General features: G+C 39.3%; 2 protein-coding genes across 7 annotated transcripts in view; one reads left to right on the plus strand and one right to left on the minus strand.

Moving 5' to 3' along the window:
* Nucleotides 1-62: 62 nt before the first annotated feature.
* Nucleotides 63-19,778, minus strand: cfap251 (cilia and flagella associated protein 251). The gene is made up of 20 exons (XM_084414988.1): nt 19,226-19,778; nt 18,803-18,943; nt 18,589-18,698; nt 16,001-16,109; nt 15,649-15,729; nt 14,853-14,930; nt 14,734-14,778; nt 14,429-14,631; nt 14,039-14,227; nt 13,032-13,282; nt 12,325-12,476; nt 11,815-11,988; nt 11,538-11,722; nt 4,728-4,842; nt 4,367-4,530; nt 3,231-3,321; nt 2,572-2,715; nt 2,237-2,465; nt 799-879; nt 63-364 (listed from the first exon to the last, which is right to left on the minus strand). The coding sequence occupies exons 1-20, from the start codon at nt 19,463-19,465 to the stop codon at nt 246-248; spliced, it is 2,901 nt and encodes a 966-aa protein (XP_084271114.1). The 5' UTR covers nt 19,466-19,778; the 3' UTR covers nt 63-245.
* A 2,498-nt stretch (nt 19,779-22,276) lies between these two features.
* atxn2 (ataxin 2) overlaps nt 22,277-26,644 on the plus strand; it is a 32,086-nt gene continuing 27,718 nt past the window's right edge. For all 6 annotated transcript variants that reach the window (XM_084412910.1, XM_084412911.1, XM_084412912.1 and 3 more), the window contains exon 1: nt 22,277-22,806. In XM_084412910.1, coding sequence (XP_084269036.1) covers nt 22,688-22,806 — 119 coding nt within the window. In that variant the 5' untranslated portion in view covers nt 22,277-22,687. The remainder of the gene's footprint in view (nt 22,807-26,644) is intronic.

The raw sequence follows: 26,644 nt of genomic DNA on the forward strand, positions 1-26,644 counted from the left end.
CGGCTAAGACATCCACACACGTTTTACACATGTATCTGAAGAAAAAATGGAGACTGGATCGATAGTGTATTGTCAAACAACGTTTATATCCGTATGATTTTATCTCTCTCGGCGTTTCAGAAAAGTATTAAACAACAGCTCAGTGGTAATCACAACACGACTGTTCCGTTATACAGACTACAAATTATACATTTCTTTAATTAGATAGATTATAAGTTTCAGAATGGTTCTGGACACTTCAGATATTATAGATCGTGTGCGTGTTCTTGATGAAGTTCCTGGGTGGCTGCAGAAAACCCCAAGATATCTGTGGATAATGTCCTCATGGTGATTTTAGTGGGTAGCAAGCTCTCCAACAGAGACTCTGAAAGACAGACACAGTCGTTGAGATTAAAACATGGGCACTTTGAAATTCACTACTATTTTAGTCAAATAGTCCTTCATCGAATTCTGTTTCTGGGTCCAAGCCTCTACAACGTACTATCTCAACAGCTGTTTATGAGCACTATTCATTTACAACACCCTTAAATTAAGAGTTTAAAAAGTCAAGATGTACTCTGGGCTTCCTGTCTCATGGACATAAATATTTTAACAATTCAGAAAAGATAAATTACTATCTGTAATTACAAACTGACATTTGAGCACAGAGATAAAGGTTAGGATCATGATTTTTCAGTAGTATTACAGCACACCTTGAGTGTAGCCTATACTAGCTCTGTGTGTTGTTTGCTTTTGGACCTGAAAACATGTCATCCAAATTCGGCCATCAGTATGGCAATTCACAGGACTTCTACATACCTGTGCAACTGCCTCCCTCTGCACTAATACCTAAAAGAGTTGTAAAGCATTCAGCCAAGTCCTCCTCTGTCATATGTTCGCCTGAAATGAACATTTAAGTAATTACTGATTATTAATCACTTGTTCAAAATTATGCAGTGTACAAAAAAACTGTCAATAGAGCGGTTTCCCGGACAGGGTTTAAATAAAGCCAGGAGTAGGCCTTAATCTAGAAGAGTTAATCATGGTTTAAAAAAAACACAGATCAAGTACAGATTCAATTAAAAACATTTCACACACATTTTCATTATTAAAAATTCAATAATCCATATTCACTATTCAGATTTCACTTCCAAAGTATTCATTCTGTTTCAAAAATACAACCTATAATATTCGACAGGCAATTTTCGGTCCATTTCTTTTTGGAAGTGAAATCTGAAAGGTGAATATGGATTATTGAAATTTTAATAATGAAAATGCTTGTGAAATGTTTTGAATTGAATTGGTTAATGCAATGTATATTTTGTTCAATTACTACAATTAAACAAGCTTTTTTGTTTCAAAAACATTTGCTATTATTTTACTTCCATAGCTCAAGCTCAGTCAAATCTAGCAACTTATGCTTGGGCTTAACCTGGTCCAGGGCAGGCTAAATGTCTAAATTGTTGCACAGTTCCACTAGCACTGACCGACAGGAACACAATGATATTTCCACTGACTCTTTCACATACCATTATTTAATTTCAGTCCAAAAATAAGTATACAGTATACAGAGAATCAACTTAAATAATAAATCAAATAAATGGGCTACAATGATAAATGATACAACATACAGTAGACCTACAAACAAGTGAGATTTTGAAACAGCTGGTATGCTCCACATGGAGATCTGATCTCACCGTCATCGAGTCCGTCTGTGATTACATGAAGAAACAGAAAAAACTGAGACAGGCTAAATCCAGAAGGACTGCGTCAAAGTCTCCAACACGCTTGAAGAAACCTACCTGCAAAGCTGCAGTACTGTGAAAGTATTAGGCACTTAATGCTGTAAAGTAAGGATGCTTTCAAAAATAATGTCATAAATGTATTTATTTAGCAATTAACTTCTATTAACTAAATCAAATCAATATTTGGTGTGACCACCCTTTGCGTTTAAAACATCTTTTGTCCTAGGTACACTTTTTCAGGTTGGTTTCTTTAAGCGTCTTGGGAGATTTGCCACAGTTCTTCTGGATTTAGTCTGTTTTAGTTTTTTCTGTTTCTTCATGTAATCACAGACAGACTTGATGATGATGAGATCATATCTACGTGTGGAGCACGCCGGCTGTTGTCAGACTCCGTGTGCATATTTTCTTGAATGTGCAAGTCAAAACCTTTCTCTGTTAATTATAATAATTATTTCTCTGGTATCTCATCAAGTTACCAAAAGTATTGGCAAGACTCATAAAAACATATTTACCTCTAGCCTGCAGCAACTCCAGTAGTTCGTCTCTGTCAATAGTATATGTGCCCTCCTCGTCTGCCCTTCCAAGCACCTGAAAGGCATTGCAAAGCTCCTGTCTGGAAATGCCAGAGGCAGGTCTGTGGTTGATATACAGCTTGATGAACTCCTCCAAATCGATGTCCGTCACATAATTTCTGGTCTCAGCATAGCGGCTGAACTTCACCTCATTTTGCATGTCTTCCAGCTTCAACAAAACACAACCATGTGTTGACAAGGATTGAGTGCTAGTCCACCAAATGATGACAGTTTTGTATGGTAGAATGAATTGGTGATTGCAACAAAGCTTGTACCTCTTGCTCAGTTGGATAGAAGCCAAGCGCTCTCATTAAGAAGGGCACATCTGCTAGAGGGATCCGCGTGGACACAAGCCGTGTTTCCATGGTGTTGAGGTCCTGATTCTGTAGCTGGCAATAGTAAAAATATTCCTCCATTTCCTAAAGGACAAATCATAATATGGTCTGGCCTGGTCACATGTCAAGCAAGCATGTTATTATTTTTATTAAGTTGTGATTTGAACTGTAAAAATGCTACAGTAAAAACCTAATTGGTTAACGGTAATTTCACTTACTAAATGCAGGGGGGAAACAATAAATTGAACCTTACATTTCATGTAATTTTAAAGTAAAATACTGTTAAATGTACAGTTTTTGGAAGTTAAAAAGAACAAATTATAATTTACATTTGAAAAGATGACATTCCAAGAATTCCCTGTATGACACTTCACATTTGATGGGATTTTGTTTAAATAACTATTTCTTAATCTTTGTTATCAGTTATGTATATTAGGGTTTTACAGGTTCTGTAAATGTTTACATTTTATAGTTTTTTCTTTCTTCTGTAATTTGTTTTAGGATGAACGGATGTAAAAACACTGCTAAAAATTAAGTAATTTTTTACCTACATACAGCACAATGAGAAAAAAGAAAGCATTAAAATAGAGATCTCAAACCCTGAAGAGTTGTCCATCTCTCCCTCCCTCCAGAAGATTGTAGAAGGGCAACATGTCTTTCCCTCCGAGTGCAGCTGATGCCTCCAATGATCTGCATGTTTGCAAAAGCTAATTATGTGACCACATTTTGTGACAGACACAATCAAATATATAGTTGATTTGAATTTCAATCCTAAACAGCTTTTTAAATTCATGTACAATTATTATTATACACATATATTTTATGACCTCATATTAAAGGAATAGTTCACCCAAAGAAAAATATCCATGTTTAAAACTTTATAATCACTGGCTTCCGGAAATTGCCGTGCGCGCGTTCACGAGAGAGTTACGTGGTTTTCACGAGGAATCTATTCTCACCTAAGCTTACGCTACACCTATGTCATATGTCATGAGTTGGGTCATAGGTTACCCTTCCACCCAAACTTGACTCTCTCTCGTGAACGCGAGTACAGCCGTTACCAGAAGCCAGTGATTATAGTTTATATCCCTTCGCTTTGCTTCAGAAGGCATTTATTAACCCACTGGAGACGTAGTGATTACTTTTATGGATGGATACACTTTTTGGAGCTTCAAAAACCCAGGCACTATTCGATGCCATTACAAAGCTGGGAAGAGCCAGGATATTATTTAATATAACTCTGAATGTGTTCGACTGAAAGAAAGTCATATACAGCTAGGATGGCTCAAAGCCCAATTTATACTTCTGCGTCGAACTCACACCGTAGCTACGTCGTAGGCTGTGTGTAGCGCGCATATCCTTCGCGTACCCTGACGTGCACCTCTCCAAAAATGTAACAACGTGTAAATTCTACGCGGACGCAAGCACTGTGATTGGTCTGCTTGAACCCCTCCCTCGGGTTTCACATGCTCCCTCTACATGTGTAATTGCGCGTCAACATGGACAACGACGCAGAAGTATAAATGAAAACCAACGCGTTGCCTACAGCGTAGAGGCTCCGGCGTAGGTCCGATGCCGAAGTATAAATCAGCCTTAAGGGTGAGTAAATGATGGGATCATTTAAATTTCTTGGTGAAATATTCCTTTAATTGAGCAACTACATGATATATTATGACCTAGTTGATGAGTCAACTGCAAAAAACTGTTGACTTTTACACATGTGCTTCAAACTTACGACAAATTGAGCTCCCATGACAAGACAGTGCAGTCTTGTCCTCCAGCAGTGAAAACATTTCTACCATCGTATGAGACAGCTAGAGTTGAGACGCCTGTTGAGTGACAGATCACTGCAAAGGACTTATGAGGGTTTCCATCCACAGGCAAAATCTGAATGCCAACCTACATCAAGGAGAAAAAACAGGAATGAAATGAGACTTAAATCATTAAATCATAGTAAAGGAAATAAAATTGGCATAATGGCTCATGCTGATACCAAGAGATCTTAGTAAGACATTAAAGAGATCAGTTTATATATGTGTAATAGTAGTTATTATCAATTGCATGGTTTGTTTATGAGGCCTGAAACACTTTTTCACCTCATCTTGTGTTATATATGCCATGTAACGAGAATTAGGGTCGCCATCATTGGATGCAGGTAAGATGGCCATCTTTTTCACTGGAGAACCATATGAGGGCCCAAAGACTGTTTTTCTGTTTAGACAAAGCACACCAATCACCAACAGATATACAAAATAAAAAAATATCAGAAATTAGTTTATTTTGTTTTATTTTGGATCAGATCATTTTTATTCCCCAAAGATTAGAAAAAGGAACTCCTTAGCTCCTTAGAAAACTGCTTAATATAGTAGAGTGAAAAAAATATTTCATTTAGAAGTCAGAGCAGTTCATTTCAGCATAAAAAAAACCGAGTCTACTATTGTACACAGTGCAACAGTTAGTTCCAGTCCTCGAATATGATTGCTCGAGCAGCGTTACAACAGCTCTGCAACAGTTTAGCTCACTACAGCACTGAGGCAAAAGGTAAACACGAGTTGCTAATGAGTGAGTCATTGAATCATTCACTCTAAGTGATTCATTTACACACGCACACAAAATGATTCACACAACCAATTCATTCAAAACGCAGATTAATTTAGGAATGAACAATTGCTGTGGCTTAGTTTGGAAATATTAGCATAGGCAAAGCAAAAACAGTCAAATTAGCAAGCACTGTGCTAACTAGTTACTCAACATTAACTATTTATTGAATTGATGTATAAAAGCAGTAATCATGCTGCTTTTAGTGCTGTGCTGGTATATTCAGAAGTACAGCACTAATGGGAAAATATTTATTTTTAATCACACAGAGAGCATAAACTGCTTTACAGATATATTATCCTGACACAAACAATCCAATAAATAGTAATAACATCTAATAGTTGAGTTAGAATATTGAAGAGGACTGTTTTATTTTTTATTACCTGTTTATATTGTGTTTACACTAGCTATGCATAAAATGTTCATATATTATTTGTGTTACTGTAGGCAGGGTCTATTAAAGCAATAAAACCAGATTAGTTTTCTCCCTTTTTGGTATATTTGGTCGACAGCCTATTTAATTATTTGGAATTCAGGAGACCTGTAAATTCATTCACCTTTATTTGTATTACCACACTTAACATTGTCACAGAGGAGGCTCCCGTACCACCTCCTCTCTGCCACCAGAGGGAGCCTTCTCCGGAATATTAACTATTGGCTTTGAACTCAAATTCCCATAATACCTCTTACCTGGGACTGATTGCGCTTCACACCTGCACTGCATTTACACACACACATAAAAGCCACTTCCACTCACCACTTCTCTGCGAAGTCTTGATTTGCCTTGGTGATCTTTTCTGAGCGTTTATCCCGTGTTTTGTTTATCTGGTTTTTGATCTTGGACTGTTTCCTCATTTGTATGATTGATATCTGCCTGGCCTGACTTGGACTGTTCTTGGACTTTTGATTATTGCTGCCTGCCCCGAATTCTGCCTGTTATCTGGATTACTCCTGCTGTTTGATCTACCTTGCTCTGTCTGCCCTGTTTGACCCTGCCTGTACGACCTTCTTTATTAAAAGCTGCAAATGGATTCTACTGAGTCTAGTGAATCATTACAGAAGACTTCGCCACCAACTGATCCAGCAGCAGTCATGCAATTGACCACTGAGCTCACAACCCAAGCTTCTCGTCTGAACATGCATCACCAACAACTGAATCATTTGACTACACTCACCGAGCAACTCGTACGAGGGTTGCAGGAACTTCGTACAGCAGTTGTCAATGCACCAAGTACTCCTGCCGCTCCACCACCACAAAGTGAACCTCCAGCTACAGTGAGTTCATCAGTTAATCCTCTGCTTGCTTTCCCTGATAAATTTGATGGCACTCCAACTAAATGTAAAGGTTTCCTTCTACAATGCACACTCTTTGTTGACCAACAACCAACTCTTTATTCCACCAATGCCAGCCGCATTGCATTTGTCTGTTCTCTGCTCACAGGCAGAGCACTGGAGTGGGCTACCGCCGTTTGGAGACCAGAGGGCTCCCCATTCGCTTCTTTTGGAGACTTTATTCAACAGTTTCGTCAAGTTTTTGAACATACCACAGAAGGAGGAGATGCTGGAGAACAACTCTTAACTCTCACCCAGGGGAGGAAAACTACAGCTGAATATGCTCTCGCGTTTCGCACGCTCGCTGCCCAAACCAACTGGGTCGAAAGTACATTGAAAACTCTCTTCAGGAAAGGATTAACAGTTGAACTTCAGTCCGAGTTAGCCTGTCGAGACGAGGGAAAGAACTTGAATGAATATATAGCTCTGGCCATTCAAGTCAACAACCTTATTCGGTCCAGACGTTCCACCCGAGCACCAGTCCATTATTTACCCGAGGCAGCAGCCGCTCACGAACCTATGCAGATCGGATTCACTCATCTTACTCCCGAGGAACGTGAACGTAGAATGCGGAACCGGCTGTGCATGTACTGTGGTCAACCTGGACACATGAAGCTCTCCTGTCCTGCTCGACCCTCTAATCGCAACCAATCGGTGAGTCATCAAGAAAAACATCACAATCCTGCATCCAGTTTCTCTCTCCCAATTCGTTTGACCACTCAAGATCAAATTACTGATACTACAGCATTGATAGACTCTGGAGCAGCGGGAAACTTCATTTCTCATACATTTGCTAAGCAATGTAACCTCAAATTAAACCCTTGTCACTCTTCCCTGACAGTGGAGGCGCTAGATGGACGTCCCCTCAGAGAGGGCAGGATCCAGCGTGTAACGGAGAGAGTTAAGATGCACATTGGGTCTCTTCATTCCGAATACATCCAGTTTTACGTCATTCATGCTCCACATCATTCCGTCATTCTTGGTCATCCCTGGCTTCAAATCCATAACCCACACATTTCCTGGAGAGAAGGTCAAATAATTCACTGGGATGAGACTTGTAACAACCGCTGCCTGTCCAAAGTCACTCGAGTAACCTGTTCAACACCAGAATCTGTCACATCAGACCCCGAACTGGAAAACATACCCTCTAAATATGCCGATCTCTCTGAAGCCTTCAGCAAAGAAAAGGCTTCACAACTTCCTGAACACCGCTCAACCGATTGTGCCAATGATTTAATTCCCGGTACAACACCCCCAAAGGGAAGAATATTTCCCCTATCTAAACCTGAATCTGAGGCCATGAAACAATACATAGAAGAAGAGCTCGCTAAAGGTTTCATTCGACCTTCCACATCACCAGCCGCTGCCGGCTTCTTCTTTGTGAAGAAGAAAGACGGGGGACTCAGACCATGCATCGATTATCGAGGATTAAATGAGAACACTGTAAAATATCGTTATCCTCTACCTCTTGTTCCCGCCGCCTTAGAACAGCTTCGTCAAGCCAAATACTACACCAAGCTCGACTTACGCAATGCTTACAATCTAATCCGCATACGTGAAGGTGACGAATGGAAAACTGCCTTTTCCACCACTAGTGGGCACTATGAGTACTTGGTTATGCCCTTCGGCCTATCAAACAGTCCTTCCGTCTTCCGGGCCTTCATGAATGATGTTTTTCGGGATATGCTGGACAAATGGGTGATCGTGTACATTGATGATATATTGATATACTCAAACTCACTGGAGGAGCACATTCACCAGGTCAGATCAGTTCTCCAACGACTCATTCAATATCATCTCTATGCCAAAATGGAAAAATGTGAGTTCCATCAGACAAGCGTATCCTTTCTGGGATACATCATCAGTCAGGAGGGAGTAGCCATGGAGGAGAAGAAGGTAAAAGGCGTGCTGGATTGGCCATTACCCCAGACCATAAAAGAATTGCAAAGATTCTTGGGATTTGCAAATTTCTACAGAAGATTCATCAGAAACTTCAGTCTCATAGCCGCTCCTCTAACAGCTCTCACCAAACGTCACAGTTCTCGTATACTTTGGACCCCCGAAGCACAAGAAGCATTCCAAGACTTAAAGACACGATTCACTTCAGCACCCATTCTACGTCACCCTGACCCGGAACGCCAATTCATCGTAGAAGTGGATGCTTCCAATACGGGAGTGGGAGCCATATTATCCCAGCGACAAGGCAACCCAGCCAAGATGTATCCTTGTGCTTTCTTTTCCCGCAAACTTACCTCAGCTGAACGTAATTACGATGTTGGGAACCGTGAACTATTAGCCATGAAATTAGCCTTAGAAGAATGGCGTCACTGGCTGGAAGGAGCTAACCAACCATTCATCATTCTCACCGACCACAAGAATCTGGAATACCTACGATCAGCCAAGCGTCTCAATCCCCGTCAAGCTAGATGGGCTCTGTTTTTCACCAGGTTCAATTTCACCGTCACATACCGCCCGGGCACCAAGAACACCAAAGCTGATGCCCTCTCTCGGCAAACTGAGGAGACAGCCCAGAACTCCAATCCTGAAAGTATCCTTCATGAAAGCCTGTTAGTAGCTCCTGTCCAGTGGGATATCATAACCGAGATTCAACAAGCAAACCTTCAGATACCCACCCCCACCGAATGCCCAACTAACCTCCTCTTTGTACCTGAAACACTACGGCCCTGCCTCCTCGATCAAGTCCACTCAACCCCAAGTTCCGGTCATCCCGGAATCACTGCCACTATTCAACTACTCCAAAATCAATTCTGGTGGCCCACCCTTTCGTCTGATGCCATCAAACACGTCCAAAATTGCATCAACTGTCAAACCTCCAAATCACTCCGAAGATTACCCGCTGGTCTTTTACATCCTCTCCCAACACCTCAACGACCATGGTCACACATTGCTGTTGATTTTATCACTGACCTACCCAATTCCCAAGGCTACACCACCATTTTCACCATAGTGGATCGATTCTCCAAGGCCTGTCGACTAGTTCCCCTCACCAAGCTTCCCACTGCCTTCGAAACAGCAGAACTCCTGTGTAATCAAGTGTTTAGATTCTATGGATTACCTGATGATATAGTATCTGACCGGGGACCTCAATTCACTTCCAGAGTATGGACAGCTTTCTTCAAGCATCTGAACGTGAACATTAGCCTCACCTCAGGCTATCATCCACAGTCAAACGGTCAAACAGAGTGCCTGAATCAAGACATCATCCGCTTCCTCCGAACTTACTGTCAACAACATCAACATGACTGGAGTAGATACTTATTTTGGGCCGAATACGCCCAAAATTCTCTGGTTAAACCCGCAACTGGCATCACCCCCTTTAAATGTATACTCGGCTTCCAGCCTCCTCTCTTCCCATGGTCTGGTGAACCCACAGAGCTCCCATCTGTCACGGAATGGTTGCACAGGAGCGAGGAGGTCTGGGATCAAGCACACACACACTTACTGCATGCTATCAGACGTCAAGAACAACAAGCCAATCGCCATCGTCGCCCTGCTCCAGAATACCAGATCGGCCAATGGGTATGGCTATCAACCAGAGACTTACGACTCCGACTTCCAGGTCGCAAGCTCAGTCCCAGGTATGTTGGCCCATTCCAAATTGTTAGACAAATATCCCCAGTATCATTTAGATTAGAACTGCCGGCTAATTATCGTGTTTCTCCTACTTTTCATGTTTCTCTGCTGAAACCTGCTGGTGGTCCGAGGGGAGAGCCGGAGGAGGGGGCCGCCTCTCAGAACCCCCCAGCTATACTGGTCGACGGCGAGGAGGCGTACCGTGTGCACAAGTTGCTGGACTCCAGACGTCGGGGTAATATTCTCCAGTATCTGGTTGACTGGGAGGGGTACGGTCCGGAGGAGCAATCCTGGGTCAATTCAAGGGATATCTTGGACCCTACTCTTACTGAGGAGTTTCATAGGATGCACCCGGAGAAACCGGCCCCTCGACCCCGTGGAAGACCCCGGCGTCAGTTGCCTCCTCGCATCAGGAGCTGCTCGCAGGGGGGGGGGCTCTGTCACAGAGGAGGCTCCCGTACCACCTCCTCTCTGCCACCAGAGGGAGCCTTCTCCGGAATATTAACTATTGGCTTTGAACTCAAATTCCCATAATACCTCTTACCTGGGACTGATTGCGCTTCACACCTGCACTGCATTTACACACACACATAAAAGCCACTTCCACTCACCACTTCTCTGCGAAGTCTTGATTTGCCTTGGTGATCTTTTCTGAGCGTTTATCCCGTGTTTTGTTTATCTGGTTTTTGATCTTGGACTGTTTCCTCATTTGTATGATTGATATCTGCCTGGCCTGACTTGGACTGTTCTTGGACTTTTGATTATTGCTGCCTGCCCCGAATTCTGCCTGTTATCTGGATTTCCCCTGCTGTTTGATCTACCTTGCTCTGTCTGCCCTGTTTGACCCTGCCTGTACGACCTTCTTTATTAAAAGCTGCAAATGGATTCTACTGAGTCAAGTGAATCATTACAAACATGAAGTCATCACTAAGTCCTTTCCCGTCACTTATGGATGATGACAAAAGTACTTCAGATGAATCTTCTGTTTCTTTGTCCATAGTCATAACACAGATGTTTATCTTTACACAATTATTAACTTATTTCCCTTTTGGATCATAAGAAGGCCATATTACTAAAATATCCTTCAAATCCCATTCTATTATCCAAATTTAGGTTTATGTAATCATTGTTTCCATTTAAGTTTCTCTACAAATCACATTTAGACAGAATGGTTTGGCTTCTGCTTCATTTGAAATTCTGCAATAAACGAATCAACCAGGCTGCGTTTCCCAAAAGCATCATAAGCTAATTTGATCGTAGAGAACACTGGTGGCAATGGTCTCTCCGATCAACTTGTCACGCTGCTTTTGGTAAACGCAGTCGAGATTGCTGTTTATTTCAGTGACATTTCTATTTGTTCTGCCAATAGGAAAACTGCAAACCTGCACATTTTGGAGGTAGCATTGAAGAGCTTCATCTTATACAAGTTGGAAGCTGTAAGCAGGAAGTTTTCGGGCGTCAGAGGAGGATACCACACCATGCAGGTGGGCACAGCACTCTGTTCGATCCGATCAGAGCTCAAAATCAACAACTCATTTTCACCGCTGTTCTGCAGATCATACTCCACCTGTATACAGACAGGAAGATGTGATACGTTTCACACAGTTCAACAAGTTAAACACATAGAGAGCAAGATCATATTAGAAAACAGGGACGCACCAGCCTGCGATCCATGCCAAGAGAGAGCAGGCGAGGCTGATTGCTGTCTAAATCCACTCCAAACAGCAGATCCTGAATGGGTTTATAATGCGAGTGGTGCCTGCCCTGGTACTTCCAAATCTCTTGGGTCCCCGATTTACACCGAAGGAGCAATGTCACACTTTTTCCAGTGTCCTGGCAGAAGGGAAATACAAATGCGAAACAAAGGATAAAAAAAAAAGCGCCCTCATAAAATCAAGAACATTACTGTTACAGTAAAAAATATATATATAGTAAAAATAAAACAATTGAAAGAAATTTTTTGTCAGCTTTTTTTATATTTTTTATATACAAATTTTTTTTATATTTATTTTCCCCCTAAGGTCCACTTAGTAACATTTTTGTGCCAGAAACAGTAATGTTTAAGTTTTTCATTTCACATTATTTCACAATGTGACAGGTTCACAAAACAATCTATGCTAAAATGTATTGAACAAAATAAACTAAAACAAAAATGCAACTCCTTCTAACCGCAGCAGCCAGGTAGCACGAGTCCTGAGAGAAGGTGAGATGGGTAATGCTGTCCTGACTGTACTGCAAACACTCTTCACCATCACTTTGAAGTGTACAGGAATCAACAATCTGCAAAGCCCCACTGGCAAAGCCCACTGCCAGGTAAAAACCTAGAACGGGGCAAATTCACACAGATCGTATATGTATAATCGCAATTTGTGGCATCCTTCATAATCCTATTTAAAAAAAACAACAACATTTAATAGGTCAAGTCAAGTATATTTGTATAGCGCTTTTCACAATACAGATTGTATCAAAGCAGCTTCACAGTATTAAATTAAAATAATACAACAAGGTTTGTTTCTAGTGGAATTTATTGATTGATAAAATCAAATTAAATATCCCCAAAATATCCCCAACTGAGCAAGCCAAAGGCAACAGTGGCAAGGAACCGAAAAACTCCATCAAGTGACCTAATGGTGTCCTAAAACTCCATCAGGTGACCCAATGGAGAAAAAAAAACCTTGGGAGAACCCAGGCTCAGTCGGGGGCCAGTTCTCCTCTGGTATTTATGAACTAGAGGCCGGATAGGTGGTATGAATGCAATTTTAGCCGCTTCCAGTCTGGACAGTCCTAAACTCTTGAATCAGACAATGTACCTATATAGCTGAGCTAAAACATATATTATACGTTAACTATATTATAATACTTGTTTTGTAGTTCACCTTGTGGATCGTAGGTAATACACTGGATCTGTTTGTGGGGCTGGAAGACCCTGCTGCAGACCACCTCTTTACGCTCATAATCCCAAACCTTGATTCTGCCGCTGTGGCTGCCCATAGCTACTAGCGGTTGTTTGGGATGGCAGGCAACTGCTTCCAGAGGTTCTGGATGTTCCTTCAGAAGGGTCTGTGGAACATGTCTCTGTGCATTTACATGTACAACAGTTGCACAAGTAGTAGAGAGAACAACATTTCTGTAATTGGAAGGAAGGAGAGAAACATATTTATTGCATCGCGGAGTAAGAATTTAATAATGTTGCCTCTATATTTCAGCCTCCAGTGGTGGTATAAACAGATGCAAAGGAATAGCAGAAGCAGAGATAGTTAGTACCATACTTTAAACAGGGATAGTTGACCCTAAAATTTAAATCCTGTCATCATTTACTCAACCTCATTTTGTTCCAAACCTGTATTACTGTACTTCTTTCTTCTGTGGAACACAAAAGAAGATATTTTGAGAAATGTCTCAGTATTTTTTGTCCATATAAATGGAAGTCAACCGTCACCAAAACTGTTTGGTTACCAGGATTTTTCAAAATATCTTCTTTTATGTTCAGGAGAAGAAATAAAGTCATACATGTTTAGAATGACATGCGGGAGAGTAAATTATGATAGAATTTTCATTTTTGGGTCAACTATCAATTTACTGTCTATATGTACTCTGTTATACAGATGGTGCATCCAATCTACACACTGCACTCTTGTTAGCAGTTTAGGCTTTTAACTGATGACTTGTGTATCTCACACTAATTTCTGAGGTACGTGTGACAAAAAAATTATTATTGGAACTTTCTTCAAAACATCTTTAATAAAATAAATGCTAAAGTTTCTCTCTAAAATGTTTTTAAACAATAATTCATATATAATCCTGACTTGCTCAATTTTTTTATTAAATAATTTGTTATGGCACATTTATCATAATAAATGTTTGATCTTTCCGAATTTCTCACCTTATGACAAATGGTTTGGCATCCAGTGTGCAGTCTTTTGGATATCCCAGGCTGCTAGTGGAAGGCTTTTCTTTGGAAAAGGAGATGGATCTGATGGGATCCATGCTAAACTCATTGTAAAAGTTGATGATCTTGAGATTTCCATCATAGAATTTGATTTGGCCATTCACGTCACCTGTTACTATGAAACTTGACAGAGAACAAATGAAGACATGTGTACAGATTTTGTAATGGCATAAAATAATGTCAAACAGAAAAACAACAAATGCACAGCAGTGTAAATGTGATAGGCACAACCTTGCAGTGGCAGCACAGTTAGCTTATTAGAATTTATTTGAAAAATCTTAATGCACAAATTTGCCATAAACTGTATCTGTGTGTCATATATACCTGTCAGTCAGAGTCAATACAGTGATCGCTTCCTTCTGGAGAGGCACAATTTTCATAGCTTTCCTCACTATGGTCTGAGAAGAGACAGACTCAGTCTGTTTGTCCCAGAGAACTATATTCCCAGCTGAGGTGGCTGTAAGAGCCTGCACACTGTCGTAGTGGAAGATGGACTGGCTCAGGGAACCTAGCACCATATTGAAGGTCTGAATGGGGACATATTTGCAAAAGGTCAATGCCAAAAGCAGAGCAGAATACATCACAACAGCACACAGAAATGTAACCTGATGAAAGGTTCTTCTGCCAACCTTGTCAGTAATTTCAGGAGCAGAGTATTCCAGATGTCCCCTTTCCTGAGCAACAGAATTCATTGTTATATACAGACAACTAAAATAGTAAATCAGAAACACAAATAAATAATTCCTACCCAGTTGTAGAAGAGAACCTGAGTGCTGCTGTTGCTAACCAACTGTGTGCTGTCAGTGGGATTGAAAAGTATTTGATTCTGGGAAGACATGGAGGATGTTTATATGTTAGACGCATTTACAGCTGACTGATAACCAGTATTCATAAAGTTTTTCATAAAGTTTTAGACACTGAATTAAGACATTGCTGCTTTTCAGCTTTTGTGTATGTGTTCCCCTAGTGAAAAATAAATATACCAAAATGTATTTGAAATACATTTATTTTATGCTAAGTATATTTACATTTACATATTAATGTAATTCATATAAATACCCTGCAATTGTATTGTTGGTGTACTAAATTGATATACTTAAAGTCTGCTAAATTAGAACAACTCATTTTGTACTAAATGCACTTCAGTTATCTAGAAATAGTGCTGTAGTGAAGATATACTTCAGTATATTTGATTGTGCTAAAGTGGAACTATTGCAAATATACTTTGGGTACACTTTAAATATCTTGCATTTAAAGAATAATATTATACAGAGATCACACTATCTTTACTAATAGTGATATTAAAACACATTAGGCTTAATATTAAGAAATGTGCATTGTGCAATAAAGAAGTATTTTATAATAAAAAGAAAATGTAATCATAATATTTATATCAGTAAGTCTCAAGCGATACATCAGTAAATATGTTAATGCTTTTGTAGTACACTTAGTATGAATTAAACGTATTTTAAATACATTTTGGTATACTTTTTTTCAGTAAGGTCAGCATAATAACCTCATCGAAGCACAATTTTGCAACATACCTGGCAACCATATTTTGGGCTGAGGTCAACGTGACATTGTGGGCTGTCGCTTTCATCTGTCCAGTCCCAAACACACACTCGCTGATGCATAGAAAAAAAGTACATGTCAGTGTATTTGTAACCAGTGAAAATATTATGTGATTTCATTTGACCTTTTTATGTTCATCATCATTTCAGTTAATAAAGTTTTATTTTTCATTACTCCCTGGGATCAACGTCTCTTTTGGCAAGTTATGATAGGTGCTGGAAATACACGGCTCCTGGAGGGTGCATCTAAGATTACGTAAGATGTCTACAGTGTGTGAGGTTATGTAAAAATATGATAAATAATATAAAACATTATATTTTAAACCTGTACTGCTCCAGCTCCAACAGTCGCCAGATATTTTGAATCCTTTGATAGTGCCAAGGCAGAAACTCCACCCTCTGGATGACAGTCAAACAATGTCCGCACAGGAATCCTACAACATATGTTATGGATCGACATGAAATGTAAATTATTTTGTAAATGCATGTTATAGATCTTATTGTGATTGATTCATCCATGTATAGGTTTCTTTATTGTCCATCTTGTAATTCCTAATCAAAATGTCATAACACGATCTTCTGTTGAAACAACACACTTCTCTCTAGTGATGTATGCCGAATTTCTCCAAACATTTAGTCCGCTTAATCAACAACCAATGGATAGGATGGATAGAACAACCAATTATTCTTTTTCAATAATCCGTTTCACTTCGATGTACATCACAATACGGAAGAAAAGTACGGAAGAAACTTTAGTTTCTTCACGACTTCAACAGGTTTTTTGAAAATCATATTCAAGACCATCAAGTCCTTACAGTCAGTTGTAAGGGCAGATTTACAAAAACAATAGGCTATACAGTAAATAGATTGTATAATCAAACACACATACACTCACCTAAAGGATTATTAGGAACACCATACTAATACTGTGTTTGACCCCCTTTCGCCTTCAGAACTGCCTTAATTCTACGTGGCATTGATTCAACAAGGTGCTGAAAGCATTCTTTAGAAATGTTGGCCCATATTGATAGGATAGCATCTTGCAGTTGATGGAGATTTGTGGGATGCACATCCAGGGCACGAAGCTCCCGTTCCACCACATCCCAAAGATGCTCTATTGGGTTGAGATCTGGTGACTGTGGGGGCCATTTTAGTACAGTGAACTCATTGTCATGTTCAAGAAACCAATTTGAAATGATTCGATCTTTGTGACATGGTGCATTATCCTGCTGGAAGTAGCCATCAGAGGATGGGTACATGGTGGTCATAAAGGAATGGACATGGTCAGAAACAATGCTCAGGTAGGCCGTGGCATTTAAACGATGCCCAATTGGCACTAAGGGGCCTAAAGTGTGCCAACAAAACATCCCCCACACCATTACACCACCACCACCAGCCTGCACAGTGGTAACAAGGCATGATGGATCCATGTTCTCATTCTGTTTACGCCAAATTCTGACTCTACCATCTGAATGTCTCAACAGAAATCGAGACTCATCAGACCAGGCAACATTTTTCCAGTCTTCAACTGTCCAATTTTGGTGAGCTCGTGCAAATTGTAGCCTCTTTTTCCTATTTGTAGTGGAGATGAGTGGTACCCGGTGGGGTCTTCTGCTGTTGTAGCCCATCCGCCTCAAGGTTGTGCGTGTTGTGGCTTCACAAATGCTTTGCTGCATACCTCGGTTGTAACGAGTGGTTATTTCAGTCAAAGTTGCTCTTCTATCAGCTTGAATCAGTCTGCCCATTCTCCTCTGACCTCTAGCATCAACAAGGCATTTTCGCCCACAGGACTGCCGCATACTGGATGTTTTTACCTTTTCACACCATTCTTTGTAAACCCTAGAAATGGTTGTGCGTGAAAATCCCAGTAACTGAGCAGATTGTGAAATACTCAGACCGGCCCGTCTGGCACCAACAACCAGGCCACGCTCAAAATTGCTTAAAGGAGAACTCCGGTCAATTTTAACATTGAGCTCATTTTTTTGTACATTTGGAGTGCTGTCAATACAGAGAACAACGACAAAAATCGGTGTTGCCTACACCGAGTTATTCTATTTTTAAAATTTGCACCCTATTGACTTCAATGGGGCAAGTAGTAAGCCTGCTTTTTAGCCTCTTAACATCCTTTAAGTGTCATTACAAGTGCACAGAAAATGTGAGTGATTCCTTCCGAGTGAACACGGGTGGATCTGACTGCAGTAGATGTTAGAGATATTAATAAAAATTAAGTTAATTCAGCCAGCGCTCATACCTTTGTTTACATGCTGTTTTCGGTGGAAGGCCATAGTAATCGATTGTCGAGTTCACACGCATAGGTTTAGTACCTATGATCAACGCGCGTGAACTCGACAATCGATTACTATGGCCTTCCACCGAAAACAGCATGTAAACAAAGGTATGAGCGCTGGCTGAATTAACTTAATTTGTATTAATATCTCTAACATCTACTGCAGTCAGATCCACCCGTGTTCACTCGGAAGGAATCACTCACATTTTCTGTGCACTTGTAATGACACTTAAAGGATGTTAAGAGGCTAAAAAGCAGGCTTACTACTTGCCCCATTGAAGTCAATAGGGTGCAAATTTTAAAAATAGAATAACTCGGTGTAGGCAACACCGATTTTTGTCGTTGTTCTCTGTATTGACAGCACTCCAAATGTACAAAAAAATGAGCTCAATGTTAAAATTGACCGGAGTTCTCCTTTAAATCACCTTTCTTTCCCATTCTGACATTCAGTTTGGAGTTCAGGAGATTGTCTTGACCAGGATCACACCCCTAAATGCATTGAAGCAACTGCCATGTGATTGGTTGATTAGATAATTGCATTAATGAGAAATTGAACAGGTGTTCCTAATAATCCTTTAGGTGAGTGTATATTCATAAACATATATGAATATTTGGCTCAGAGTTACCCTGTATAAGTATCCCATATAATAACAAGACTCTCTCGGCCCATGTCCGCTGTCACAAGCCAACGCCTGTCTTCACTGGCACACAAACAGGTGATTGGACTGCAGTGGCCCTGTAGACACCAAACAGCACAAAAGGAACATGTTTACAAAAAAAATTGAGGCTTTAGATTAACTTGATTTACTTTCTTAGTTTGTAGCCAAATGAGCCTCCTACTTGTAACAGATGCTGAGCATTAGAAGTGTGATCATATATGACAGCAACATGAGCACAAATATACAAGATGACAAGCCTATCTTCATCCTGCAGGCTGATAACAGGTAGTGTTTGGTTGATCCCATAAGCCCAGTCAAGGACCTGCAATTGCAAAGATCAAAGTTTTACATAAAGATGTGAAATAAAGAAACTAAGGTATAGAGGGTATAGTGTTAAGACTTTGACAATAATATGATTTTACTTAACAAGATCAGTATTGTTAGCTCCTAAATAAACTTATTGTAATTATATAATGCATAATACAGTAACGTTATATGACTGCTTTTCATTGTGAAACTTAAAATCTTTTTAGTTTTAGAAGATACTGATATCTGGACTAATTAAAGTATATAAAAGGGTAATTTTATCAAACCATTAACTTACCAGTGGGTGAGTTTTCTTTCTGTTCTCCTTGGGAATGACAGACAATGATGTGGTTGTGTAAACTTGTGAATCCGCAACATTCTCTCCAAGACTGGATAGTTCATTTCTTCCTTCTCCAACTTCTTGTCCTCCTTCATCGTCATCATGTAACTGTAATGCTTTCTTCATATGATTATCTACTGTGCTTTTCTGCTCCCTCGAGCCTTCAGTTTCTGCATCTGTCTTATCTGCCGTTGACATTGCTCGCTGTGCCTTGTAGAAGGAAAGCTGGAGAATTTGATCTCAATCAGAATCACTACGTTACCAGTCGAAACCGCTAGAATCTCTGCGCGTAGGTTAGCCAGGCTAATTTAGTCTTTCTAGTGCCGTAGAAATCAGTTACCTCTGTTAAAGGTTTGTTTAAAAAACTTTTACTTTGAATTGAGTAAGTTAACAGACGAACACATGTGCAAAAATGCTCGTTATCTTGCAAATACGAATGTCTCGCACTCGCACATACGATAAAGTTATTCTTTAAGTTACCTAACGTTAGCCATTCAGTCTAATGACCCACGCACATCACGTTGCTAAGATACGGTCACGTGGGAGGACAACAATGACTGCTTTGCTGATTTAGAGGAAAATCTATATTATATTATATGATCTTTACATCAAATTACAAAAAAACGTTGCTGTGAGGCTGCTTCAAATACAGCAGCAGGAGTGACTGTATATTGGCATCTTTCTCTCTTCTGACTGCCGTTAATCTCTCTCTATTTTTTTTTCTGTGCACTCCACTTCTGTGGAGTTTTTGTATTGATATTTGAGCAAATGGGAACTCAAAAATATATATTTAATGTCGTCTCTTATTCACAGAGGTTTAACTAAATATGACGACTTCCACTTCTGAGAAACAAGGAAATGTGAAAAAGGACTATCAAGCAAGTCATAGTTCTCATGTAATATGGTGAGGAAGAAAGATCTTTCTAAAGATGAAAAGCATGAAATGGTGCAATGTTTTGCAAAAGGCATGAAAACAACTATAATTTTACAAAAAATGAATAGGTATTTGAAACAAAAAAGTCTCTGCAGTCCCAAAAAAACTCATGCTGGCTGTCAGTTTTGCATAAAGTTGCATTTCAGCCACCCCTAACCAAAGCTCACAGAGAGAAACATTTACATTGGGTTTAGAAATACATTTTCAAACATTTTTATTGTAGTGGTGTTTTTGCAGCATGGGATAGTGCGTTGTCCTGCAGGAAAATCCTTTTATTTCAGAAGGCACTCTCCTTCTTTTTATACCATAGAGAAAATGTAATAAACATATTTTGCAGAAGTCATTTTGACATCCTCGGGGACCCTAAAGGGGCCTTCCATCTCACTTCCAAATATTCCAGCCCAAATCATCACCCGCTAGCTCTTCACTGACGTCGCAGTCTTGTTAGAATGGGGTGGCCATTCACCAACCATCCAGAAATCTATCTAGACCAGAGGTCTTCAACTCTGCTCCTGGTGACCCACTGCCCTGCAAAGTTTAGTTCCAACCCTAATCAAACACACCTGAAGTTCTTCAGGATCTTGAAAACACACAGGCAGGTGTGCTGAAATAGGTTAGAAATAAACTTTGCAGGACAATGGGTCTCCATGAGCAGGGTTGAAGACCTCTGATCTAGACCATCCATTGTAGTACAGCATTGGTCAGTGAATAAAACTATTTAAAAATGAGTCTTCATGCATTTCTAAGCCCAATGTAAATGTTTTTCTTTGTAAGCTTCGGGGATAGGGATGGCTAAAATGCAACTTTTCGCACAACTGCCAGCCTGCATGGAAAGATTCTTGGGACTCCAGAGACACCAGCAGCTTCAAATACTGTACCTATTTGCTGCTCAACAGTATAGCTTTTTTTATAGCTGCCCTTTTAATAGAATTAATTTGTTTGACCGAAACGTTCCTTAACGAGGCTTTATCTTACCGAGTTCTTCTGTGCTCTAAATTACAAATCTTTTGATAGTTTGATAATCTCTATTCAGTTTGCGCAAAACTTTAAACGAAAAATTTAAAACATTTAATGCCTTTTATATAAGACACTGCACCATTTCATGCTTTTCATCTTTAGAGAGATCTTTCTTCCTCCCCATACATGAGAACTGTGACTTGCTTAATGTTGTGGAACAACCTCTTTAATTAGGTTTTCCAATTACTTAAGAAGACCTGGCAAACTATTTAATGAACCTGTCTGAGACTGATACTAGTTATCTAAAAAAAAAAAGAAAAAAAAAATTTTAATCTGAATGTTTGTTGTGCTGAAATCTTACTGATATTTCACTTGCATAATAATTTGGATCACAGTAATCTTTAAATAGTTAATCAACTCTGGTTTCCCATATTTCTTGAAATGTCATGTTTATTATGAGTGTGCTTCTTGCCAATCATATATCATTAATCAAAATTATTAGAATTTTCTATGGACCTGGTTCTTCACAAAATGTTAAAAAAGTGAAGTGAATTTACCCAGATGCTGCCAACCAAGGAGGAATATAACCAGCAACATATGAGTGAATAAATATCTTTTTAAATAATTTTTCAAACCAGTAGGCCAACATGAAAATGGACCAATTTTTTATCCGGATAGGCCTCAATTGGGTTAAATGAGGATAATAATAATAATAAAAAAAATGTTTTACTAACTTTCTGATTATGGATTAAAAGACATTTAAAATATAGATTAAAACAAATACTCAAACGAATAAAATTATAAGAATAACTGCATAGTGCTTAAGGAATTTAACTGTAGTAGGCTTAGGCTATATATTACATCAGTCACCTGGCCTATGGTGTCAAAGCGCAAACGCTCAAAGTGATCGGTGCATTTGCTGAAAGTAGTGCGCTCTACAGAAGAGCAGTGTTCCTCAAAACGAACATTCATCCATTTCCAATATTAACTAAATAACGCATCATGTTCCAAGCATATTTACAGTAATTACTGGGGATCATTTCTCTTTAGAACAAACAAAACCGACAAAAGGAGTACACACATTCCTGGAATTTGTATATACATATATATCCTTCCGCCACTTTTTGTGGTTTTTCAGACTGTTTAGGTCTATCGGTCAGTGCTGAAGCCCCGCGTGAACTGTGTATATCACAGAGAATATCGCACTTAAAATAACAAACAAAAAAAGCGAAATTACTGGGTTGGTATTTTTGTTGACATCTAAAACATATGGATCGACCTCGCTTTGGTTTTAAAACGGACTAAATCGTCTCTGTTTAGGAGGGGAAAAAATCAGCAGAGCTAGCTGAAGTAGCAGGCAGCATTAGTGGATACTTGAATAACTGGAGGAGTAGCTTTACACGTTGGCTGTCATTAGATCAACTGTCAGCTAACACGTCAAATAGCATATTCCGCACTCGTGCGCGGTGTAAACGTTTTTTTCCAAACAGTCAGAAAACTCTGCTCAAGCTGTCGTTTATGGGATCACCATGTCCATGAAGCCGCAGGCCGGTGGTAATCGCAAACCCGGCGGAAGCAACAGCGGAGCCGCTGCGGCCTCCGGTACCGGGGGAGCAGGAGGAGGCGTCGGACGCCAGAACATAGGCAGGTGGGTTCCGAATCTGCAACATAACGGGGGTTTAATTTGGAGGACGGATGAGCGCGAGCCTACTGGGGGATGCGGCATGCCCGCACTTGTGTCGTAGTTTAAAAACGCAGGTTGTGAATTTGCAGTGGTCTGGATTAAGCGCAAGTAGGCCGATATAGGCCAAGTTCTCGGGACAGGGATTCGTTCACACGTTAACGATCACAAACCCATCGCGGTTATAAAATAACTGCTGATAGCGGACAATACGTTCGTGAATATTTGAGAGGGGCGTGTTGTCTGCTGTGGTGATGAATAGGTTCAGGATGAATTGCCTTTTTGCCGGGGAAATATGGCTGTGCCAGCTTTTTCCCAAAAGACAGATGCAATTATATAGGATAGTTTTGGAATGTAACGTTATTCTAATGTGATTTATCGATTTTGACATTTGAATAACGTTCAAAGAAATGCTTTAAGAGTCATAAAATTAAAATAGCAGCAGCGATACAATTCAAAGTAACGTAGTGTTGTTCGCCAGCTAACTAGCCAACATTTATTTGGTTATACTGTTAGTAATCTATTGCTTTTATCCGCATGACAGTCAAGTTTTTTGATAAATTATTTTTTTTATTTTTTTTATTGCTCAAAATAAAATCAATAGGTCCTTAATAGCCTGTAATTACATTATTTCTACACCATTTTATCATTTCCCTTTAATTTGTGCCAATCCCAATAAAATTGGTGGCTACGGATACCTTATCTTTTTACTTGTATTATTTATCTTATCTGTCTAACGACAAAGTTCTGTAAGGTCTGATTTTTAAACCGTTCTGAGGGCCTGTGAATCGACGTTATGGGAATTCATCCTCCCATATGAGAAGTCACATGTTAGCTCTCTGTGTCACTATTGAGAATGACATTAACCCAGTTTCCGTTCTAGTTTTCTTGCGTTTGGTTTACTTGAGAACACCAGGGCAGAATTGCGTCTTTCCTGTTACTAATGATTTGGGAAACGAACGTTTTGGGACTATTTGTCAGACGGGTGCATTTCCGATGAGTGGCGGCGCTAGAGGGGAAAGTCAGATCTCAACCTTGACGTTTCCAAGAGGTTGCATGTATAAGTCCGTCCTTGCTAGATGACATTTTTGTAAGTATGTTACTTAGAGCGTGCTTTGTTACACGAAATATATTGTTACGGTTTTTATTTGCCTGTAAATGTATTTGGAAACGTGTATTCCTACAGCTAAGAGGCAGAGAGGCCTTTATTGGCATCACAAAGTCGCGCTGCTGCATAGTGAAAAATGTCATTCTTGTTTACACGGAACAACAAGAGCATTATGACTTGTAGAAATTGTGGGAATCGTGAGTGGTGCAGTGAAGCCTACACCGCCTGTAATGCAGCATTTGATTTGTAGTCTGGCTGCTGAAAAAGGAGGACTGTCATTCACAGCTTTTATTCTCTAATTTATTTTAATGGACTGGAAGCACTTGATAGTTTGTATTCAGATCATGCTCCCTGAACTCATTCCTGCTGCATATTAGAGACCTCATTGGTATTTCGTCCTAAATGTGTATGAACACTTTATAATTTAGGATCTCTCATACTTGCACGTTTGTGGTATAATGCCGTCAGTGGCTACGAATCACGTCCTCTCTGTGAAATGCTGATTTTTCCCTAAGCCTGTTTGGGAACTTCACAAGCACTTTTTTGACTTGAACTAAACATGAACTATTGAAATCAATTTCAATAGTTCATGTTTAATGTGAAAGTTTCATTCTTACATCTACTATATCTATAATACAAGATGTTGTTAGTTTTAATAAATTTTGAAGCATAAATGTAGTCCCCAGAAGTAAAAAGCTAAAGGTAGGCTATAAACGAACTACACCACGGTCCCACGACTTCAACGTCACCATCACTAAGCTTCAGACAACTCTTTCAGTTTTTATCTAAAAAACATTTTCCCTCAAAGTTTGAGTTAGAATAGTTTATAAGAGCACAATTGTAAGCATAACGAGGCTGTAAAAGTGAACTGAGTTTACCTGTTAACCCCTTAACTGTCACCCCCCCCTTTTTCACATAGACAAAAAAATCACTATACAAACTTAAATGGTTGTAGTTCAAGAATGCTTTGGAATATAGACATATGGTGGGTCTTGTTTTTAAGAAGACATTTGCCAGATTATTGTAGAAGTGAAATAAATTATGAAAGTGAAACAGAAAAAAAGTTATATAAGTTTGAGTTTATGAAAATATAGAATGTAAAAATATAATTATTAATATTTTATATAAAATATATATATTACAAAATATATTTTACTCTAAAACTGCTAGAAAATTAAAGCCAAAAATCTAAACAAGCTGTGTTCCAAATTTTAGGTTGATATCTCAAAAAATGAGCTTTCAGTAAGATTTTATTTGGGAGCAGTACCAAACTTTTTCACTAGATGGACAGCCAGCTTCCTTACTGACCATATAAGGGCGTCTCCATTTTCATATATGTTTTGAGTGATCTGAACCATTTATTTCCATAATTTCATACAATTTATGAAGTATACATCCTATTCAGAAATAGTATGGGTGTTTTGGCAGTATTTTATTTGATTTCAACCTCTAATAAACATAAAAAGAGCACATATGTGCATTATAGCTCGCTGCCGCTGCGTGCCGCATCACAAATCGAGAATCCATAATATTTTTCTTTATATTCTAAACATTTTCAGACCTTTTTTTCTCATAAGATTTAATCTTTTGAACTCTTGGCATGAAAACAAACTGAGGTTTCTACCATTCTTTCATGATTTTTCATGTTTATTTCTATTTCAAAATAAAGGCCTAAACACGCCTAATGAATATGAAATATTCTTGTTGCAAATTGATAAATTACTGCTCCTCTGTAATTTATTTTAAAAAACAGCCACCAAATATGAAAACTAGAGATTGTAAGCTTTCAAATGATATATAGTTTGTCAATATTACTTTAGGTTTTTACTAAGATATTATTGTTCTAAATATATATGGGCAAACGTCCCACCTGTGGGACGGTGACAGATGCTTAATGTCCTCGACAGCCTCATTTAGCTACTTGTTAGCGACCGCCTTTTTCAAGGCATGTCACAGCTTAAAAAAAATCACGAGTGGGGTAATACTGATCTATTTTATGTTGTATAATAAAACGTCAATAATCAGAAAAAAGATCTGCACACGAAAATTGGCCGAAAAGCTCACAAATAAAGTGCAAAAGTGCCAAAAAATGCAAGGTTCGCCCTTTAGTAGAAGAAAGTATTTTGAGCTTGTGTTCACCACAGACCTTATTTCATCCATTTAACCAAAAACCCATTAAAAAACCCCATTGAATTAGAGACGATTGAACCGTAAGTGCTAAAATGCTAAAAAGTCGTTTCTGCGTTTTGGCCTACAAATTTACATCATACCTGTCCTGCACCACTCTATTAAGTAATAGATTGATGCGCATGTCTGTGTGACGACTGTTCACAAGACAAAAGAGAAAGTTCCGCCACTGGTTGGTGACGAACACTCAGTATGATTTCAAAAACAACACATTCCAGCGCCAGATCGCCTCTTATTTAACACAAATGAACATCAACTGGATATGTTTAATTTGCATTAGGTATATCCGTGCAGATGGGTGCAGCAAAAAGTGTTGGGGAAACTTGCAAATGATGCCTTTGCTCCCTTGTCATTGTAGCTCTGAATGTATACCAGTACATGTGCAATCGATAGCACCTCCAGTATTACATGAATTCTTGTTCCTAGGAGTGTGTAACTTAACTGTTTTTTGGCTCTGAAAACTGTGTATATACAGCATGTCAAACATTTCCTTGTTTCCATTTGATTATA

This window comes from Rutilus rutilus (assembly GCF_951802725.1).
Source record: "Rutilus rutilus genome assembly, chromosome: 7".
Classification (NCBI taxonomy): domain Eukaryota; kingdom Metazoa; phylum Chordata; class Actinopteri; order Cypriniformes; family Leuciscidae; genus Rutilus; species Rutilus rutilus.

Excerpts from the sequence above, each read along its gene's own strand:
- cfap251 (XM_084414988.1), bottom strand. The coding sequence starts at position 19,465 with ATGTCAACGGCAGATAAGACAGATGCAGAAACTGAAGGCTCGAGGGAG. Across the intron at positions 16,110-18,588 it reads ATATGGGATACTTATACAGG|GATTCCTGTGCGGACATTGT; the intron begins GTAACTCTGAGC and ends CATATGTTGTAG. Across the intron at positions 11,989-12,324 it reads CGTGCTACCTGGCTGCTGCG|GACACTGGAAAAAGTGTGAC; the intron begins GTTAGAAGGAGT and ends CCCTTCTGCCAG.